General features: G+C 39.5%; 2 protein-coding genes across 2 annotated transcripts in view; one reads left to right on the plus strand and one right to left on the minus strand.

The window, feature by feature from the left end:
* The window catches only part of myo1ea (myosin IEa), a 35,210-nt gene extending 26,946 nt beyond the window's left edge, over positions 1 to 8,264 (minus strand). Inside the window, exon 1 of the mRNA XM_079554542.1 lies at positions 8,034 to 8,264. Within this exon, the coding sequence (XP_079410668.1) occupies positions 8,034 to 8,036 (3 nt within the window). The 5' untranslated portion in view covers positions 8,037 to 8,264. The remainder of the gene's footprint in view (positions 1 to 8,033) is intronic.
* A 1,140-nt stretch (positions 8,265 to 9,404) lies between these two features.
* mtmr10 (myotubularin related protein 10) lies at positions 9,405 to 20,607 on the plus strand. Its single transcript, XM_079555601.1, has 16 exons — positions 9,405 to 9,938; positions 10,212 to 10,266; positions 11,182 to 11,318; positions 12,587 to 12,659; positions 13,512 to 13,654; positions 16,168 to 16,255; positions 17,390 to 17,540; positions 17,713 to 17,800; positions 17,872 to 17,960; positions 18,059 to 18,189; positions 18,300 to 18,369; positions 18,446 to 18,516; positions 18,629 to 18,801; positions 19,228 to 19,398; positions 19,467 to 19,649; positions 19,805 to 20,607. The coding sequence occupies exons 1-16, from the start codon at positions 9,882 to 9,884 to the stop codon at positions 20,399 to 20,401; spliced, it is 2,277 nt and encodes a 758-aa protein (XP_079411727.1). The 5' UTR covers positions 9,405 to 9,881; the 3' UTR covers positions 20,402 to 20,607.
* Positions 20,608 to 22,311: the final 1,704 nt, after the last annotated feature.

Consider the following 22,311-nt stretch of genomic DNA (forward strand, 5'->3'; position numbering starts at 1 on the left):
AGCACTTTCCTACTTTTATTCAGTTTCCCCCTTTCCCTTCTTGAGCTACAAACAGTGCTCCAAGGAAATATTTTCAATTCAGTGGAGGACAGATACGAACTCACAACAGATTAACAAAATGGATGATTACTACTAAAGGGCTTTGGGGGCACATACTTTGCTTTAATACAGGATGTAAGTAGTCAAATGCAAATAAATATGCCAAAACAGGCTATGGGGTAAATAGATCAAACTTTTTCCATGACACACAGATAATTTCCATTTTATAGCACCTAGGTGATTGTATAACTAGAAATTTTACTATACCATAAATAGATTACGGGACATAATAATATTAAGTAAACAACGAGCATTAAGAGTGGTAGTACACCAACATGCCAATATACTTATAGCTCAGTGTAGAACTCATACATTTCTCTCTTCTATTTTCATGGCGGTGGTGGTGGTGTACTATATTTGCTTTATTGCCCCCTTAGGGAAATCTGTCCTCTACATTTGACCCATCCTTCGATGCTGCTGGGGCAACCCGTGGAGCAGTGGGCGACTGCAGTGCATCTCCAGATGTGCAGCCAGGCTAATGGCCAGAATCACCTGGCTGGAAGATTCACATTTTGAGCAATGGGCATGTTTTTGAGGTGATGGGGGAAACCAAAGCAACCAGTGGAAACCCATCCAGACACAGGGAGACAGAAAGGCCCGCGCAGTCCGGGAATCAAACCTTCTTACTACGAGGCAAGAGCGCTAAACACTCAGTCACCGTGGCTAACTATGTGACATGTTGTGGTGGTTTTACTTTCCAGGCAGCATGTCCACCCACAGTTTCTTTGCTTAGATGTGCAGTTTGCCGATGCTCGCTCACTGTGCTCTAAGTGCTGACTGAGACATTTATCCCATCCAGGCAAAGAGGGAAAAACAAACAATGATGTGATACAACTCATCAAATAACAGAGGCATCAGTCTTAAAACTTACACACAGTCTTTACCTCAGTGAAATGGGTGCGAGGACTTACTGTAAGTTATCAGTAATTCTAACACCGCATTTCAACGTTATCTTCTGAAGCAAAAGGTTAAGACTGAACAAAATAAAATATCCCACAGACAATGGAATATCTAGCTTGACTAGGTTAATTGCAAAACTGACTGTCATGGTTCCATGCAATCAGTCCTAACCTTTCCAGCTGCTGCTCCAAGAACTACTTGGTTGTTGTAGGTTATACTGAACACACAACGTCACATGTGGAGGAAAAAGGGAACAGCACATCAACATCAAAACCCTATCCCCACTGTGAAGGCTGGAGCAGGAGAATCATGAAGTGGGGGTGTTTTGTTGCCTCAGGGCCTGGACAACCTGCTATCATCAATGGACGAATGAATTCACAAGTTTAACTAGATATTTTGCAGAAAGACCTGAAACATTCACAACAGTGTGGAATAAGTAAGTGAACCCTTGTATTTAATAGCTGGCTGATCCTTCTTTTGTAGCAATAACTGCTTTTCTGTAGTTGCAGATTAGACGTGCACAACGATCAGGATGAATCTTAGACCTCTTGGTGTACTTACTTATTCCTCCCTCTCCTGTGAATGTTTACATGTTATGGCCGATAAAATGTAATTGTTTGGGTGGTATTAGTTTAAGAAGACACTGTTTACTCATTCTTATGATTTTAATAAAGATCCGACCACCTTCAATGACCAATTTAGGCAGAAATGTGAGAAATTCCAAACGGTTTAATAATTTTTCCTCCCACTGTTTATTGGTATTGTTGAGGTGTAAGTGTAATCTCCTATTCAAAAAGTGCCTTATACACCTCTGGCAAACTGTTGCGCCTTAGGGCCTGCTGTACAGATTGAGCTGGCCCTGTGTTATCAGGCCTCACACATGATTGACAGCCAGCATGATTGACAGGATTATGAGCCAATCAAAATTCTATGTACAATGACAGTGCCCAGGCCCTGCTGTGTCTTAGCAGATAACCCTTGGTCTTCATAGCCTGGGAAAAATGCTAATCTAACTGCGCATGAACAAGATGTTCCAATCAGAAGTGCAGGCTCGCCTAAATCGGATAAACAAATATTCCTCTTGGCACCAGCCAAGTTGGCACCAGCCCACTATCCTTAAGGTTTGTGGCTTGGGCAGGGTCAGGGTAAAGCTGATTGGTTGATATATGTATGATGTTTCACTCTCATGATTTGTGACTAGTTGATCTACCAACTATCCAAGGAAAAATATTTTCGTGTTCACGTGTTCAGCCGCTAACGGGGGCCGGGGTTCCTGACAGATCCGCCCCTGTATAAAAAAATAGAAAGGGGAATCATTCTGGTCACGCCAGGACAGACTGAAACCCCACGGCACGCCACTTGGTAGTAGCCTAGTAGTAATAGTAGCCGTAGCAGTAGTATCAGTAGCAGTATCAGCAGTAGTAGTAGTCATAGTAGTACTAGAAGCAGTAGCAGTAGTAATAGTAGCTGCAGCAGTAGTATCAGTATCAGTATCAGCAGTAGTAGTAGTAGTCGTAGTAGTAGTAGTAGAAGTAGTAGCAGTAGTAATAGTAGCAGTAGCAGTAGTATCAGTAGCAGTATCAGCAGTAGTAGTAGTCGTAGTAGTACTAGAAGTAGTAGCAGTAGTAATAGTAGCAGTAGCAGTAGTATCAGTAGCAGTATCAGCAGTAGTAGTAGTCGTAGTAGCAGTCGAAGTAGTAGCAGTAGTAATAGTAGCCGTAGCAGTAGTATCAGTAGCAGTATCAGCAGTAGTAGTAGTAGTCGTAGTAGTAGTAGAAGTAGTAGCAGTAGTAATAGTAGCAGTAGCAGTAGTATCAGTAGCAGTAGCAGTATCAGCAGTAGTAGTAGTCGTAGTAGTAGTAGAAGTAGTAGCAGTAGTAATAGTAGCAGTAGCAGTAGTATCAGTAGCAGTATCAGCAGTAGTAGTAGTCATAGTAGTAGTAGAAGTAGTAGCAGTAGTAATAGTAGCAGTAGCAGTAGTATCAGTAGCAGTATCAGCAGTAGTAATAGTCATAGTAGTAGTAGAAGCAGTAGCAGTAGTAATAGTAGCAGTAGTATCAGTATATCAGCAGCAGTGCTACTTAGTGTTTTGTGCCACTGTTTTGTTTCATGTTAAAAGCAGCAGAAGTTGATCTTCCCGGGCTCTGTGCTCCAATTGGTCCATTCGTTACCACAGCAACAGTGTCCCACTTCAGCCCCTCCCCCTGCTCTGGAGCAAGGAATGTCTCAAAAGTGTTGAATGTGTAATTTATAGAGTTGTACCTGTAAATTACAGATTTTAAATAGATATAAAAGTTGTACTTGTAAAATAGTATTTGAACGTGAACAGCTTTGAAACTTTTTACCTTCATATAGGTCAAGGTCACCCTGACACTAAACATCCAGGAATCTTCCATTCCTTTGGTACTACCTAAAACACATTTCAATTTCACCCCTGGGTCCCAATATTCAACTGTAAGAATCAAATAGACTGAAGAGACTGACAATATCCAGCAGCAACTAGAGGCAACAAACCAAATGTTACTGACGTATGATGGAAAACTGTATGAACAATATTTTGTGAATGATTCACCAACGCCAGATTAGACAAAGTCAACAGTAAAACTCCAAAAGGGGAAACCTCCTAACATGGGAAAAAGAAAGATATTTTGCATTAACAATAGAATTTTTTCATTAGTTATTTTAATTTTATGTTCGTTTAATCCTTTGTAAAAAGTTAAAAAGTTTCATAAAAAAAAACAAAAAAAACAAACAAAGCCAAAAAAACAGAAATATTCATTGCACTTCTCTTCTTGATCATGTTACACCAAATCAGTGACATTCTTGTGTGACACTCTGGTTATATGAGAACGTGACCGTGATCATATTGTTGCCATAAGGCAGGGCTGAGCACCATCCCTCCCATTTAAAAAGCACATAATAATCTCATGAAAACAAAAGGTGTTCAACCATCGGGTCACCACAACTACCCACTCCTAATGACAAAAACTATGGTGCATCACATCCTCCCATAGTGCTAATTTAAGAAACACAGCAAAATCTACAAAACTTCAGCAGTCTCAGTTTCAGTGTAAAGTGTAGGTGAAATAACAAAGAGATGCCAGACAATGTAACAGCAAGCCTCAGGGCTGGAGTCTTGTGTCTTGGATTTCACCTAGCGTAATATAAACCAGCAGCTGGTACAGATATATTTTGGAATCTTGTTTTTAAAGGATTGACCATATCAATGTGCTGGAATCATAGTTTTCAGGCATTTTCTTCAATAAAGATTGCCAACAAATACACAACATGTTGTTGGATTATTGCTGAAGTTAATTTACAAAGTATTTGTTTTTAATCCATCCTGGGAGCTGTGTTTCTACAGAATAAAATGGCAAATGGATAAATCAAAGTTTAGCCACTAGGAATAGGAACATAGGAGAATAATTTTTTGGGTCTCTAGAGCTGTGTTTCCCAACCAGAGTACAGAGTAGTATTTCATTTATTTTCAAAGGAAAGACCATTTTAGCTTCATTGCGAATACAACCCTAAATACTGGATAATGTAGGTTTAGATCCACTAAACTCACACGATCCAAGTAAATATTAGCTTAATATTCAAGGTAGGGAGGACTTGAAGAGTAAATGAACAACTCAAGGGTACTTGAGACAAATGGGGTTGGGAACCACTATTCTAGAGCATTTGTGGGTAAGCTATTCAAAGCCTAACTCTAGTCTCCACAATAGACAAGCTTATCGATAGCTTGTCAATATGTGTTAGATCATTTCAATCTCATATAATCAATTCAAACAAATAATCCCCAAATCTACTCCTGTCAGTATAATGTGACACTTTTTGTGCAAATATCTCCGGAGAAAGATTAAATTATGCACTCTATAAACATAGGTCTTTATTAATGACAAAACAATGTACAGGAATGAAAGGTGTTTTTTCTTTTCTATTTGCTAAATGCCAGAAGAATGAGAGAGAAGAGATTGTTTGTTACAAAGTCAGAAATTTACATACACTAAGATTTAGACCTTTAGACAATTTGGGAAAGCTAAAATGACGATGTCATGTCCTTGGACACAAGTCTTGTTCATCCTTGGGTGTAATTTCAAAACACCTGAAGGTTCAGGTTCATTGGTTCAAACAATGATGGAAATGACCAGCCGTCATACAGATCAGAAAGAAGGCGGGTTCTGTGTCTGAAATATGAATAATCCAAGAACAAATGCAAAAGACCTGGTGAAGATGCTGAACCTGGTAAGAGTTTGTCATTATCCAGAGTGACACAAGTCCTGTCCCGACATGGGCTCAGAGGGAACTCTGCCAGGAAGAAGCTCTTACTCCAAAAGAAACATAAAAAGGCCAGATTTGAGTTTGCAAATGCGCTCAAGGAAGTATATTTTAATTGTTTGGCCGTAATGACCATCGTCACGTTTGGAGGAAAAGGGGGAATCTTGAGAACACCTATCCAACTTATTCAAATATGGGGGTGGCAGCATCATGCTGTGGGGTTGTTTTGCTGGTGCACTTCACAAAATAGATGACATCATGAAGAAAGAACAAGATGTGGAAATATTGGAGCAAGATCTCAAGACATCACCAGAAAGTTAAAGCTCGGGTGCAGATGGGTCTTCCAAATGGACAATGACCCAAAAGCAAACGGCCAAACTGGTTACAAAGTGGCTTAAGGATAGCAAAGTCAATGCTTTGAAAAGGTCATCACAAAGTCCTGATCTAAATCTAGTTGAAAATGTATGGGCAGAGCTGAAAAGGCATGTGGAAGCAAGGTGGCTACACATGTGGCTCAGTTACACCAGTTCTGTTTGGACGAATGGACCAAAATTCCTGCTAAATATTGTGAGAAGCTTGTGGAAGGAAATCCAAAAGTTTGACCCAAGTTATACAGTTTAAAGACAATGCTACCAAATATTAATGAAACCAATGTAAACTTTTGGCTTTGTAAAAATTAAAATAAAACTGTAGAAAATTCTGTCTCTCATTCTTCTGGCATTTAGCAAATAGAAATAATCTTGAAAATTCTAATTGACCAATAAAGTTAATTCTGGTTTCATGTCAGACAGTGAGACAAAAATGCAAATGCGTCTTTTTATATAGTGTTGGGGTAACGTATTACAAAAGTAAAGAGTTACAAAAATATATTGCTATTTCAGTAACTACAGAATATATTACTTACACAATGTAAGTAATACATTGAATATGTATAATATGAATATGTTCGTCATTACAATTCAAGTAAGTAGAGTTACAAGAGCATTTGATAGTATGAATGAAAAAAAGCCAAACTCCCTCCAAATAATGAATACTGGTGTATAAAATGTGCAGTTGTGCGTAGCAAACGTCGCCAAAACAAAACAGAGAGAATGGGGGAAAGAGAAGGAAAAGGAAATCTTTTGCTGCAGTTTTGCTCGGTGGCATTACTGCTATTTTCGGTTTATATTTTACCAGAAAGTAACTCAAAGTAACTCAAAGTAGTGTAACTCAGCTACATTCTTGAAACAGTATTGTGTAATACATACATGCTACATTTTTATAACTCTAACTACTAATACAGAATATATTAGTTTTGAAGTATTCACAAACACGAAGCATCACACAGGCATCAAACTGTGCCACTTCCTGATATAGAGCCTCAAGTTTCACCTTTACCAACATCCCAGAGGCTGAACAAGCAATTAATGCCATGCCTTTTATTTAAAAAATATATTAAAAAATCTGCTTGTTTCACAATCTTTATACTGTGCTACGAAACAACAGTAATCTACCTTCTGTTGCCTCGGACAAAATCATAATTTACAAAACTGCTGACCTCCATAATGGCTTCATATTGGCTTTGTAATAATTTGGAATGATTGTTTCTGTACTGCAATATCTTTGTGTCAGTGGATTCTTTGTATTACTTCTAAATACTAGACTAAAAACACTAGTATCTGAATTCAAAACTCATGACATATTCCCAACAACAGCAAAAGAAAATGGAGTGGACAACACTGTGCGCAGAGTGAACCAGTGACAAGCCTAACGAGTTCCCCAGGTCTCCTGTTAAAAGAGACGACTTGAATTCCTGAGCACAAATCTGCAGCAGTGATAGGTCTGAAGTGAGGGAGAGAAGGGGGTTACTCAGTACGCACCTCCCAAACAGGAGAAGCCCTAATGCAAACCATCTGCTGTCATACACAGCATCTGGCAGAGAGGAAACCACTCTCTGGTGCCGGCGTCTGGTCTAACACTCCAGACAATGACAATATCAGAAGTTTCGATCTAATGGCAATAATAACTGAGACTTCATCAACTGTGAATGTAGTACAACTTCTTTTGTTCTCTTTACCTTTTTATGGCATTCCCTTTACAAATGTTGTGTTATAATAAAGTCATTTTAGGGCATTAACTTGCCTGTGTGCCTATCACAACTCATTTTTTTATAGTGCAACCTTTGACCATCAAATTCAGCACATGCAGCTGGTCAACAATAGGCCAGTAGAGATAAGCTCCAAACTAATACTCCTAAACAGTGGGACAGACAGTGAGTGATTCAGTGACCTGTTGCTGCCAAAAAACTATTTTGAATAAGTTAATACTTTGTGACATAGGTCTAGGTGTGTCTGCTCCTGCTGGAGGGTGGCATTCTGCGCGTGACCAGGAAAAACCTGTCTCTGAAACACAAATAAACACTACTGACACATGTTCTCTGCCATGTCCCAAGACAAACCGGTTTTAACACAGGCCTTTGAAATAACAGAGCATCTAATTTTACAGTAGGCTACAGCTGGGAGGTAGGCATTTAAATACAAGACTTGGTGCCACGGCTGCTTTTATGATGTAGATTTGAATGAAATGGATTCGTGATATGAATGTCATCACAGCCTCGTACTGTTCTGATGATAGACTATCTGAACACTATAAGAGGCTAATGATGAAACATTTATCTGTTGGCAATGGTTCTCACATCAAAATGACCAAACAACACTGAAAAGTCCCAAACTATAAAGGCGCATACGCAGGAGAGTAGTGGGCCGGGTGATACTTACCATCCTCTCCCTTGTTCCCTGTGTTTACCGTAGTCCAGTATTAACCCAAACTTCAATTAAAGCTCGGCGGTGGAAGCTCTTCTCGTACAACAAGCCCAGTGGTTTTAATCCGCGTGTCCGAAGTATATCCACACAGTCTCAGAGTAGTCCTGCGTCCATCCCGCAGACACAACTCCACTGACAGCCCCACGGCGGTAAGTGGCGTGCAGACTGGTTACTGTCGCTGCTCCGTCCGCGGCTCAAAAACATTACACAGGAAACTGCGCCAGAGAGTCCAATCAAAATCCTGCAAGCCCATAGGAGATTTAAATATTCATTAGTTTGCCTACAGTGCGGGGACTGCATGAGCATGCGCAGTTACTGACCCTCCAACCTTTCACTTGGCCCGAGTTTACCTTATCATATACATTTATAAACCTGAAAAAAACTTAAAAGAGTATTGAGGGAGGCCTATATTTAATTCACTCCTGCCCTAGCCGATGCAGATACAGGGGTAACCTTGCCCTCTAATGAATGATGCATGCAGGTGTGGAGCATGAAGTGGAGCCTGTTTAACAGGTTGCCCTCTAATCTCTGGTGTAGGCTATGTTATGGCTTAATTGGTTATATTTTAAAGTGATTAATCAAAGCATATATACATTGAAAAAGTACCAATTCTACCAGTTGGAATCTTGAGGTTTAGGTTAGTAATTAGTTATTCATTATCATTACACCTTATTGGTTAAAATCCGGTCTGATTACAGGAAGAAAAGTCTATCCCAGGCCTTTACCGCACCGTTAGTTGTATTTTGTCGCCATCTAGTGGACATCCTTGGCCATAGTTCTATTTTGTTCTTTTTTTTTTTTTTTTTTTGCGGTTTCACGTTCACAAACCGGATTCAAAGTTTGTTCCTTACCCAAAGCCATTCACTAAGTAATTGTTTGTGTGTCTGAATACTTGGTATGTTTATCAAATAGCTTTAATAAGAGGTAGTCCATCACCGTTTAATCAATTGTGTGAGGATGTTTTGGAGATAATAATAGTAACAACACATTTTATTTGCAACGCACTTTTCATTCAGTGACTCAGAGTGCTACAAGAAAACACACACATTTATATAGATATTTAAAAAAAACAAAAAAACAACTACAAGCTTTCTTTAAAAGGAATGTTTTCATTATAGCTTTTAAAGAGTCCAGGTTCTGTATTTCTGTATTTCTCTCAGCTCCAGAGGGAGGCTGTTCCAGAGTCTTAGCATAAAAAATACACATCTTATTAAAATTGGTTGTTTAGTGTACGCCAGGGTCCGTCTGGTACGAGGGGGACAGGGCAGGGACCTATGGCAGGGACACAGGACAGGGACATGGGGTGTAAGAGCAACAGTTGAGCCCGGAAGAAGGGCGGGACCTCGGTTCTGTATAAACATGGCGTTAAATCCTTTACTGCGTCAAGTACTGCGTTTGGCTGAAGAAGAGGAACTATAAGGAAGTAACTTTACAGAACTTCTCAGTTACCCAACAGGTGGAATTAAAATGACGACCAGACACAGATCGACTCCAAAAGTGAATAGTTTTTTTGTGTAACTGAGTGGCAGGCTTTCATTAATCCCTAGCTTGTTAGCTAACAGGCTAACGCTGACGTCTTGTCGTTAACTTTTGACAACTTTCCTGCCCAGTTTACCAGTTGATCACTCAATGAAATGAAGGACTACCGACACCCAATCAACCTGTCCAGATGAGGATTACTGAGGACATACTGCAGTGTCAAAGCTGAGGACTGGCAAACTTTACTGGAGCTATTTTAATGTTTTCCTCTGGCAGCAGCGAAGCACCCGTTTAGGATCAACACCAAGAGGGCGGAAATAAACAATGTTTTCTGCAAAACCCACAAAACCTACTTTCAAGTCCTATCTCCCTCCGGCGCAGGTATGCTCTGCTGAATGTTCATTTATTATGCAATGTAAACAGATTCATGTCAACTACACTTTGCATCCAGCTGAGTGTGTTATTGAAGAGCTGAGGATTATGATGATTCTCTTATTAGATAATTTGTTACTGATGTCACGAGTCTGAGGTTTATCAGCAAAGTTGTGTGATTCATTAACAAGTTGACCCACGTTGAGCTCTACACGCTGGTAAATTAATAACTTGTTTTGTTTTTTAATAAAGAGAGTCCTTTGTTTTTCAATTTCTTTCCAGACAGAGAAGCCCATTGACCCGCCCATTAAAAAGGTAGAGGCCAAGTTGCTTTTGGGTAAGTGTCCTGCATTTGCGCTGTGTTTGTGTGCAAACAGGTCAAACAAGCTTTACCAGAGCTTTCCTGACAGCTCGTCTTAGATTTTTTTTATTTTCCTCCAGTGAATGTTGCATCAATTTTTAATAGGCAAACATTTCGATGTACATATTTCCAGTTCAGTTCTGGATTTGTAAATGTTCTTGTTCTAATAAGAGTTAATGACTAATTCATTTTGGTAAGCGCCAAAAATACTATACCTGTGCTGATGTCAATTTATCAGAATAGAAGAGCATTTTAGAAAATACATTAAAGTGCTCATTGAATTGGTCAGCTTTATCCCATCACATTTAAACATTTCAGGACAATAAAAGCTTTGAAGAAGTTTTGACTGAGCACAGATTTTTCCTTACTAGAGCAGATGTACAAATGTTTTTCATCCACATTTAGAAGTGCAGTGTGGACTAGGTCTAAACCGTGCCCCACACCTTTATCTACGCTTTGAACCGTAGTGAGACTTTAATTGTGTGGAATAATGAAACTTGACGTACAGAATACTATCTCTGGAGATGTGTGCCCATTCAACAAGAAGCCCGAGGGCCGCATTTGACCCCCGGGCCGCACTTCGGGCACCCATAGAGAGTCTGTCATTGGCTGTGCTGTGTGACTTTGAAGTGAGGGCATGAGGGACTCCACCCAAGCCACCCCACCAGCTCTCTGGGAAAGCTTTTACAGCTGTGCCTTTACTGTCTTGTTAGGAGCAAAGATCGCTGAAGTTGACTAACGCTAAATCCTTGCCATCAGTGCAGCTGTCGTCGTGTCGAACCATTATTATTTACCCAGTACTTTTTATCTTGAACAGAAATATTATTATACATTTGTGATTGCCAATAAATTATGTGAAGTGATATTATATGCAACATGTTGTGTTTCCAGGGGAGATAGTTGTTAATGAAGTGAACTTTGTGAGAAAGTGCATCAACAATGAAAATGGGCACGATGATCTGTGGGGGAAGTTGATATGCACCAACTTTAAGGTGTCATTTATTCCTCAAGAAGACCCACCAAAACAGGTATTTTCTCAAAGATTTCTGTGAACTTTGTAGGACGTGATTTTTGTCAGATGGAGTACGGTTACAGTACTTGCCAACCTTTTGTATGGGACTTTTGAATAAATCTACTCATTAGGAACAAAAGCAACAGTGCTGTGAGGCCCTGAAAGTGTGTAGAGCATCGGCTGCAGAGGAAGGAAATATTGCACTTCCGTGTGCTGCATCGTCAGAGATACCACACAAGACGTTTTAGTTTTTATTTCGGTATCACTTTATGTTGCACTACCTTGATACATTGTACCTAACTAAATTTAGTACAATGTAATGTGCTCTGTAACAATCTGTAATAACTTGCACCTATGTAATACGTACACAATGGAAAAACTTGTATTACTACTTTGTACATAGAACATACAAGTACATAATGTAGAAGGGTTAGGACTTAAGTTTAGGGTTAGAGTTAGAATTATGTCTTATTACATTATGTACCTACAAACTACAAACACATGTTATTACATTGTGTATCTAACCCATAGGTACAACTTATTACACATTGTAACAAAGCCCATTACATTGTACTAAATAAAGGTACAATGTATCAAGGGTAGTGTAAAGTAAAGTGTTACCTTTAGTTTTTTTGAGCAGTTGAAATTCTGCTCAAAAGGAGTGGGCCAAAGCAAAAGCTTATAAACGCACACCCCCGAAATCATGACAGTAAGAAATTATATCACAAAAATAGTACAAAAGAACATATTACAAAGTACAGGAGCATAGGAACACAGCACACATACACACGCGCGTACCCGTTTGTGATTTAACTTTACACATTAGCGATGAGACATTTAGCAACATCATATTTTGCCTCGTTAGCAAAAGAGAACCTGTTACACTTCAAAGCAGCTGTTTTAACACAGACCACACTTACAAAGCACTGTTTGAAATGTTCATATAATTAACAGAAACAAACAGAAACAGAAGTGAAGCACAAACTACAACAACAGTCTCGTTACATGTACGATGTCTGGTACAAAGCAAAATTATGTGTTATGTAAGCCCTGCATAGTGTAGTGCATTAAAAAGCCAGGGTTTAAAGCAAGGCCAGTTGGGTGAGAAAATCCGTCATTTCCCACCATGCAGGACAGGTGCCAGGAGAATAAAGAGCATTTGATCATCATTATGAGTTCAGGAATAAGATTCAAGCTACTAATCACACCATTATAAGAAATGTTATACTGAAGTGAAGTTGAACATGGCCATTCAGAAACCTTGTTCTGCTTTTCTGATTACAGAACGCTCATCTCTCTCACCTATTGCTTGCGGAACATGACGTCCCACTGACTTGTTTGGATCAAGTTGTAACAGGTACATTTTAGATTATTGTTGTTCATCTTCATTTTTAACATATGCTGCTGTGCAAGGAAGTGCTCTTGAACAGAATTTAGTTGTGATTAATTTTGCAATGACAATAAAGACCATTCATATCTATATTCTCATGCAACACAGTATAATATACATTCATTGTTATGATCTATTTTGCTCATGCTCTGCTTTCAAGGCTGTTTAATCAGTCATAGCGTCACACTTTTGTTAAGATGGATTACTCGATTCAAGTGTTCTGTCTTATGAGAAAAAGTGAGCGATATTGCAGGTAGACCGCAATGAGCTACACGCAGGGGCAGGCAACGTCAGCCCAGCATAGAACTCTGGCCCCAAGATTATTTTGAGAAATATTCAAACAATGCGGGAAATGCTCAGTATTTTTTACATTTCCTGGCAGGAAATCCACTTGGTCTGGCCTAAAACAGCCTAAAACATTGGCATTTGCAGAAAATGGTTTACTTTGGGCTACAATGGTGAGCTTTGGTCCATGGTGATTTGGAAATGATGAAAACCATGCCTACCCCAGTATGTAGTACATTAGGAAACAAGTACAGCTCCTTTTAAATAGAGAGAATATGACAAAGACACAACAAATGGACAATCTGTATTAGTGCCGCCTTATTACTACTACTTACTAAGGCTGTGATTACAATAATAACAACACATCTGTCATTCCAGTTTCTGTCTTTGCACTGTTCAGTGTTATTCCATAGTTTCTAAGGCCGCTATCCTTTACCAGTTGAGAATATAGCATGAGCTCCATGTTTGGTGGTTTTTCTGGTCTGTCTTGGATTTGTCACAGATTTTGATACGTAATCTGTTGAATTCTTGCAGTGAATGACGCCAAGGGGAAAAAGAAAGTGTTGGGGTCAAACCAAAAGCTGAAGTTTAATCCTGCTGAGCTCATCTTGTATTGCAAAGACCTGAGGATAATTAGGTTTTGTTTTGACGAGGCTGGTCCAGAAAGTGCGAGAAAGGTGCGTGCATTTGTACATGTTCTATGGTTTTATTTGTTAACCAACTTATGCTCCCTCTTCTCTCTAGACTAAAGAGCTGTTCACTTTATTATTAATCTAAAACAATTGGTTTCTTTAGCAGTTCTCACTTCGCCCTTTTCCAACAAGCTGGTGCTGGTTCTGGGCTTCAGAACCGGTTCTTTCGTTTTCCACTGGGAAAATGCTGGCTCTTGATTCTAAAAACTGGTGCCAAATGGGAACATAGGCGACCCTGTGCTGTGCTCACATTAGCTTGTGCACGAAAACGATGACCGTTCACTGCACCAATAGGCCATTTCAGCGCCACAATAGATCTGTTCAGCCCTGGCCCGCTCTGACTGCACCTCCTGAGCCGCTCCGACACCCCCCTGCACCGCGAGGGAACAGTACTGGGCCATTGAAGTTCATTGTTTTGTTTTTCGGATCAACGCACGGGTCAGCGTTGTAGTGCTGTGTTTTGCGCCGTATATTCCAATATGCCACTGCAAAAAGTATTTAACTAGATCAGTATAAGCATCTCAATTTGAGCATAATAATCCAAATTTTAGTTGTTTTGACTAGTTAAGAAGTTCTTGGGCATTTGTCCTAGATTATTTCACTTGTTCTGAGATGTTTCTGACTCGTTTCGATACATTTCGTCCTTATTTCAGGTAATTTTCTTTGCCAATGGGGTAAGAAAATTGGTCTTATCTCATTGGCAATTTTACTTTCTTATTTCAAGAGAGATTTACCCTAGAACTGGTCTGAAATGTCATCAAACAAGCAAAGTAAACTTGGTCCGATCAGGAAGTGTCTAAATGAGTGAAAACCGCTCAAAATAAGATACATTTCCTCAATTCAAGTCATTTAAGCCAATGCTTGATATTTACTTTTTGTAGTGTGCTCGCTCTGTTTCGATTTTATTCAGACTGTTAGCGCCTAAAGCAAAACAACTTTCGACTAGGGTTCGTAATGTAAGGATGAGATACAGCTAAAACTAGAGGGAGCAGCAAAGACGGGCATCTGTAAAACGCCAAATTGGCCAGGGCCGGCCCTGAGCAAGGACCAGGCAAGTCTTTAAAGAAATCCAACGAGAAATGTTAAGAGCTGGCTATGAAAGGAGCGTAGACCAACTGATTAACCAAAAAACAACCTATTTTTGTGTATAAAACCATAAGCAGTAGCAGTAAGATTACTATCCATTTTTTAAATGTGCCAACTGACTTCCCAATGCATTTCTATGGAAAAAGGGGTGTGTGTGTAAACATGTAGCAAGGCGCTAGGTCTTACTTCAGTGGAAAACCAAGTCAGCGCGGCACCAAACCAGCACCAGCTCTGAACCAGCACCTTGTTGGAAAAGCCATAACTGTGCTCTAATTAAACTGCCACTGAGAGTTGTTTTTATATCTCTTTGAATGTTTTATTTCCATTTAAAAAGCATAGACCTTTTGACTGAATATATTTGTACAACCTTATTTTCCTTCTAACAAAGATGCCCTAAAAATAGAACTGTGGTTGGGATTGCAAAGGCACATTGCTCGTAATTACAAACTCAACTCAACTTAACAACTCAAACCTTTCCTTTAGTAACATATAGAATGAGACTGCCCAGAGTAAAATTACAGAGTAGGGAGCAGTCTTTCCTCAACACACTCATTGACCCACTGTTTGTCTGCTCTCAGTCAGTTTTACTGAATGGACACTGGCTACGTTTACATGGTCAGAAAAATCAGATAACCCAGTATGATACGTTTATATTCACTTCAGAAATCTGACCTCTTACATTCATCTCTTAAAGGGACTATACGGAGTTAAAACATGTTGAATTATGTATTTTCCTCCCCCTTCATGTTCCAGCAATGTCCTAAGGTGTAGAATGAGCCTAGACCAATTCTGCACTGTCACTCAAAGTTGTTACTTAGGTCCGATTTGCAGTCATGCACGAGCTTATTATAGAAGATGCAGTTACACGTATTACCTGAGGTGGCAGTAGTGAGTATAACAAATGGCCAACTTGCATCTAGGTCCTTTAATGTCCCAGACGTATGGTAGTCTACTGGACACAGCACAGATGTAGAATATGAAATGTCCTGGGTTCTCACACAGCTAAATATAGAGGAAGAAGAACAACAACTTTATTTATATAGCGTCTTTCCCTGAGATGGTCACAAAGCGCAGTTGTACATTAACTCCATACTCGGTGGTGTTCAGTGTCTCCAGGAGTAGACTGACAGAAACGCTGTCGCAACTGCACACATCTACGCCAACCACCATCATGCAATCACACACATCATTCATCCTGGCCTAATGTACATGTTTTTAGTGGTAGGGGAAACCGGAGGACTCGGAGGAAACCTCATATAATGGAGTTTTATTCGTACTGTGCTAATGTTCATATTAATCATGAAACAAAACAAAAATATGTGGTTCTCACCGCTCAACAGACGGTGTCTTTATGAAAAGCTTGAGACTGAAATGTAAACACAATTACATTATATAAATTCTTGTTTTACCAGGTTTGCCTTGCCATTGCCCACTATGCACACCCGGCCGATCTTCACCTGCTGTTTGGCTTTGAATATCAAGGCAGACGATATCATGAACGTAAAGGTTTGGCTGAAATTTTGATCTTTTTTGAGAGAAACCATAGTAAAATACAAATGAATAAAATGGTTAGAACTGCACAGCTTGAGAACTCCCAAAATGTTTTATATTGCTGGCGCCACAAAATACGGTTTTGGGCGTGTTAGCCTTTCATCACACGAGTGGCTGCACACCATATGCCATACCATGATTAATTTAAGTCTCAACAAAGGTCTCAAATCTCACAATCTTTGTGAGTGTGACCAAGGTGGGCACTTCTACTCCAGTGCTTGTGGTGTCCTCTCGTACATCACTGCCGTGTTGTGGTTCAATATGGTTCTATTCCTCGTTTTGTACATATCCTGATCTTCAATGAAGGTTTTTGAGTCATCTTCTGTAGTTAAAGTGTTGAACGTTTCGCCTCTAATCCATCGTCAGTGACACTTTAGTTTCAGCTCAGCCCACAGACCAGATAAAGACCACAGGGAGGAGTTCGGCTCAGTAACTCCCCTCTGTTTACAGCTACTCTCACCATATTTGTAGTTCTTAGTCCTAACAACCCAACTCACACCTGTGTTTCAGTCTGAACGGGCCTACTCTCAGCTGATCACTGCTAATTACCTGCTTATTGATCTGTCCTGGGCTGAGTCTCAGCCTCATTAGCATGACAGAGCCCTCCATGCCTGGGCCGGAGGACGTTACTGTACAGCGGAGACGGGTGAAATCTAAGTCCGCCATTCCTGTTCACAGAGGGGAGGAACTGAGCCAAGCTAAACTCCTCCCTGCGGGCTGAGCTGAAACTAAAGTGTCGCTGACAAAGCCTTTTGGATGAGAGGCAAAACTACAGAGTACAGAAGATGACTCAAGAGCCTTCATTGAAGATTTACTAATATGGGTTTGTTATTCTGTATCATAGAATTACATGGAGGACTACACCTGAGGCATTTTGTGTATTCTCATTGTGTAGACATTTATTGTGTCAAAAAATAAAATTTGTCACCTAATCAATCATGGTACATTCAGGTGTGTAGCCACTTGTGTAGAGTTACTATAACTGTTTCATTTGTAACTTCTAACTCTTGCACGCTACTTAGTGATTTTGGATGGGCTCATACTCATAGAAAGATACAGTAATATAATTTCTATTGACAACAGCTGCAACTGAAATCAATGGATCGATGCCACGAATGAGTCCACAGACTCCTGTTTATGACCGTCCCTCTGACTGGGACCGAGAGATCAAAAGAACAGGAGCGACTGAATGGAGAGTGTGCTCAATCAACGTACGATACGGTGTCTGTCAAAGGTTGGTTCCAGGAATGTGGCCTGACAAATAGTACTATGAATTCATTATACATTGTGGTTAAAAAAAAAAAACTTTTAGGAATTACCCATTTATAAATGGGTAATTCCCTAAAATGTTTTTTCTTGAATGTTTGGGTTGACTGTACTGTATTTCTGGTGTTTTTTTCATATAGTCTTCCGGAGTATGTTGTGGTACCAGCTTCTCTTGCTGATCAGGATCTCAGACAGTTTGCAATGTTTTACTCTGACAACCGAATCCCAGTAAGTAGAAAAGTCTTAAATCGTCAACATTTTAAACCCAGATAACTTTGATTACTGCCTTAACTTTTTAGCTCTGGTGTTGGAATCATCCCAATGGTAGTGCTCTTGTCCGCATGTCTAATGTTGCTGATCCAATACAACAGAAAAAGTCAGAGCAACGGTGAGTGAAATGAGAGCTAGACTGTAATGAAAAATTGCTTGTAAATATCTATCTTGCTGCTACAGTCGACATGGCCTGTTTTGTGTCTTTCATGATAGGATCTTTAATGCCATCACAAAAAGCCACCCCCAGTGCGGTGAGGTCATAAGATTAGATCTGGACAAGAGCCTGCCAAACATCCAGGATATTCAGAGTGCCTTCTGTAAACTCCGGCAGTCCTGTGTTATTGGTAAGCGGGATGTCAACTTTCATTAACATTTGCTATAATTATAATACTAGAGAAAGTGTGGTTTCTGAGATATACTGTACATGTGAATTACAAAAAGTAACTACTTGCAGATCCTTTTGAAGAGTCAGAGGAGAGATGGCTTTCATGCATTGAGAATTCTCGATGGCTTGAATATGTGAGGTAGGTCCATAACTTCTTCACAAATGTTCCTAGTATATAAATGTGTAATGTGATTTACATTTGAATTCTAAACAAGGGCCTTTCTGAAGCAGTCTGCTGAGATTGTGTTTCTCATGGAAGGAAAGAGTGCATCAGTCGTGATCACAGGTACATTTTACTTTGTTGTCCACTTTTACTTTACTCTATCCTCACTGATCATTTCAAAGTGAACCATGACAAAGTTTTTGTTATTTGTTTATTTTCTATTTTATTTTTAAAGAGGAAGAAGACAGAGACTTGAATTGTGCTGTGTCCTCTCTGGTGCAGCTAATGCTGGACCCTCATTATCGCAGCCTTTCAGGCTTTCAAAGCTTGGTGCAAAAAGAATGGGTGATGGCTGGCCATCGGTTTTTGGACCGATGCAACCACTTGAAGAGGAATGACAAGGAAGAGGTATGCTTTAAATATAAATATTTTGGCCAATGTTGGTTTTGTTCATGCGTGTTTTTTAGGCTTAGTTTTTGTCTAATATGTCATTACTGGGACAATCCACATAAAACAAGGATGGTCTCAAAGTAAAGTATCTTCTTTGTCAGCACACATAATGTGAGGTCCATTATGTTCTTTGGAATATGTCCAAGAGCGATGGCAGAATTCAAAAACATGTGCTTGATGTTGGTCAGTAGAAAGGACTTTTTTGCCATAAAAATAATAAGTTTGTGAATCCAGTCACTACCAAATAATGATCATGAGCAACATGTTCTTTCAAAAACTGTATTGGTTCCTGCCCTCCAGCTGAGATTATGATATCAAATTCTAGAACATGAACGAACCTATTCAATGTAAAATGTAATCTTATGTTCTCTGTTCTCTTTCCAGTGCCCACTGTTCCTGCTTTTCTTGGACTGCGTATGGCAAATGCTTAACCAATATCCAGCTGCATTTGAGTTTACAGAGACTTACCTGACTGTGTTAAGTGATAGCATGTGGATTCCAGTCCACAGTACGTTCCTCTTTAACTCATGTCTGCAGCGTACTCAGCACTTAACGGTAAGGATCATATTAAGTGGATTCAACATTAAGTGCTACAATTGTCAATTTTGTCAATTTTCTTCTAGGAATTTGCCAAGACAAAAGCCATCCCTGCAGGGGAAGAGCAGAGTGTTTTTTTCCCACCAGTTTGGGAATGGTCACAACAATTCTCTGCCAAAGAACAAACCCTTTTTAACAACCCCATGTATGTAGGCAAAAGCGTTGCTCGTGTTCAGAATGGGGAAGTCAAAACTTTCAGGCGCACAAAGGTTTGTAAAGTCTTGTTGGGTTTCTTTCATTTTAGAAAGTGATGCTTCAAAATTAACAGATTTTTTTTATATTATTATGACAATACTGTATGCAGATAATTATGAGAATAATTTCTGTCTTTCTTTCTGTCTTATTTTTTTCTTTATTTTTGCAGAAAGCCTACAGTGCCTCTGTAAAAGGAAGTCCAGCTTCAGTGGTCAATGGACTCAGAGAAGGGGAGGGAACACTGGCTCGCCGTGTGTCTTTTATGGCTGAACTGAAGCCTGAGTTCTCATCAGTGAAAGATGTCGTTGAAACACCGTCAGAGCGATTTTTCAGAGACTGGTTTTCTCGACCTTTTGACCAACAGGGTCTGTTACTTCCCTTGTTTTTGCCTTCACACATTGCCCTCTGGAAGCTCTTTTTTTTACGATGGGTTCCTGAAGCCTGCATTCCAAAAGGGGGCACTGTAGCAACATACCACAACCTCTGTCAATTGGTTGATGAGATTGAAATGCTACAGTGTCAGCTTAAGCACTATAAGGGACCAGAGCCGAGTCCCTATAAGCCACATTCAGTGCAAAGGCGCATGTATTTTAATGCACGTTCTGCAGATGAGTCCACTTCGCTCCCAGATTTCCTCACCTCATCTTTTCCCTTTACCCCAATGGGAAACTTGTGCCGCCGCAGCACTCTCGGGACTCCCATTACAAAGTTTCTGAACGGAGCAAAGATATGGCTCTCCACAGAAACACTTAATGATACAGTCTAATAAAACAGTTGCTTTTACGTAATCATACATAACCTATATAATCTTGTGAGGAAATGTATTGACAAAAGGTTCATTATTGGTGCCGTATTCATATAATTAATTGCAAGAATTGTATGTGATCTACAAAATCCTAAATTGCAATTGGCGGATTGCAATGGGTTAAATGTTTTGCTGTGTCTATTTTTCACCCATAGAATTTTCATAAAACAAAACAAAAAAAGAATTTGTTAGATATTTCCTCTCTTCTTCTGAGAGGGTTCAGTAAAGGCCTTCTGAGAAGGCACTAAGGGAATTCTAAAAAACGTCCTCAAAAACACTTTGACAGATCATGTCAGCAGGGCTTGACATTAACTCTTCTGCTCACTGGCCACTGGGGCTCGTGCGTTTTTTACTTGTATCCATAATTTAATTATGCTTTTGAATGTGTGGTATGTTGTTATCTTAATAATGTTTACTGTGTTTTATTACAGTTTTCATAACATTTTTAACATCCGATAAAGATCCACTCAAAAATGACATAATTTGGAATAATTTTAGGCTAAAGTAAATATTTGTTGACAAAAATGAAACATAATTTAGGTAGAGTAAATATCAAGCCCTGTCTGTAAGCAGTTATGTATGTGTTTTAGTTTTTAAATAATTTTAAAATATTTTAATTTCATAGACATTTAGAATGGAGTTGGAGTGTTGTATTCAATGAATATTAAGGGACTAGAAAGTGATTTTGATTTGGCGGTTAGTAGGATACTACTTACTAATTTAAGATTATTTTTATGTACCTTAAATGTCAGTTATTACAAATGAATAAATATGAACATTTTATGCAATTATTACAACATCAAGTCTTGAAATGCTCCAATTCCTGTCGTTCATTCGTTATTGATAACTTAAAATTTAATTTGACCAAATGTTTGCCTACAAGGTACTAATCACTGCTCTTCCTCTCTATTTGTGGCGCTGTCGTCAACGGTGATTGTTTGTTCACATGATTTGTATTTATTCCGTTTTATGTGATGTTTCAGTTTCAACTGTACAGTTCAAGTGCCTTTTGGGAAGATATACCTTTTTTCTCTATTTTTTCATACTAGAGTTTTTGAACTAATGAATTTAAGGTAGTGCACTGATTATGCTTACTGCTGAAAACAGATTGACAATAAATGTTCTAATAACCAGGCTCATTTATTATTTATTATTTTGTGTTTTTGAATCTATGTTTGCACAGTTGCACAACCGAGACGAGGCCTTTAAAGTACTTATGACTCATTAGACACATTTTTTGCTAAAACACAGGTAACACAATTACATTTAAGATTTTGATGAAAAAAATTACCACGCTTTTTTTAGTTTTGCCCATAGATGTAAAGTAGAAGAGATAACAGGTTCCATTCAGCCCCATTCAAGATCCCGACTGGTCTTTGAATAAACATGGCTGCTTAATCTCCTCCTACAAAGTCTGTTCCAGGATAGAAAGGTGGGGGCGGACCGGCTACGAGCCTCCTTACTGCTCCAGAGCCTGTCAATCATGGATTTAGGCTTCAGCTTTTTATTTCTAATTTACAAAAAGCAGATATGCTCCCAAACTTTAAAATAGGCTGGTTTTATTCCCTAACACCGAGTGAGTGAGTGGTTGGTGGTGGTCGGAGGGGCCGATGGCACAGACTGGTTGCCTTGCTTCTGTCAGTCTACCCCAGGGCAGCTGTGACTACAACAGTAGCTTACCACCGAGTATGGCATGAATGAATGATGACGACAGTGTAGGGCTTTGAGAAACTTGGTAACACAGGCTTGTAAATCACAATGCAAGTGTAAGGCATTATTATTTCTATCAAACGCGAGACGATGCGTGATCTGAGGCTCCTGTCTGGTCTCGTGGCCCCTGCGGTGCCTTTCTCCGCCTTCGGCCGCCACCA

Source organism: Gobius niger (genome assembly GCF_951799975.1).
Source record: "Gobius niger genome assembly, chromosome: 4".
NCBI lineage: Eukaryota > Metazoa > Chordata > Actinopteri > Gobiiformes > Gobiidae > Gobius > Gobius niger.

What these genes read in the sequence shown, in the direction of transcription:
- mtmr10 (XM_079555601.1), top strand. Translation starts at nt 9,882, where the DNA reads ATGTTTTCTGCAAAACCCACAAAACCTACTTTCAAGTCCTATCTCCCT. An exon ending in CGATACGGTGTCTGTCAAAG is followed by an intron (nt 17,541 to 17,712) that starts GTTGGTTCCAGG and finishes TTTTTCATATAG; the next exon opens with TCTTCCGGAGTATGTTGTGG. An exon ending in CGATGGCTTGAATATGTGAG is followed by an intron (nt 18,370 to 18,445) that starts GTAGGTCCATAA and finishes ATTCTAAACAAG; the next exon opens with GGCCTTTCTGAAGCAGTCTG.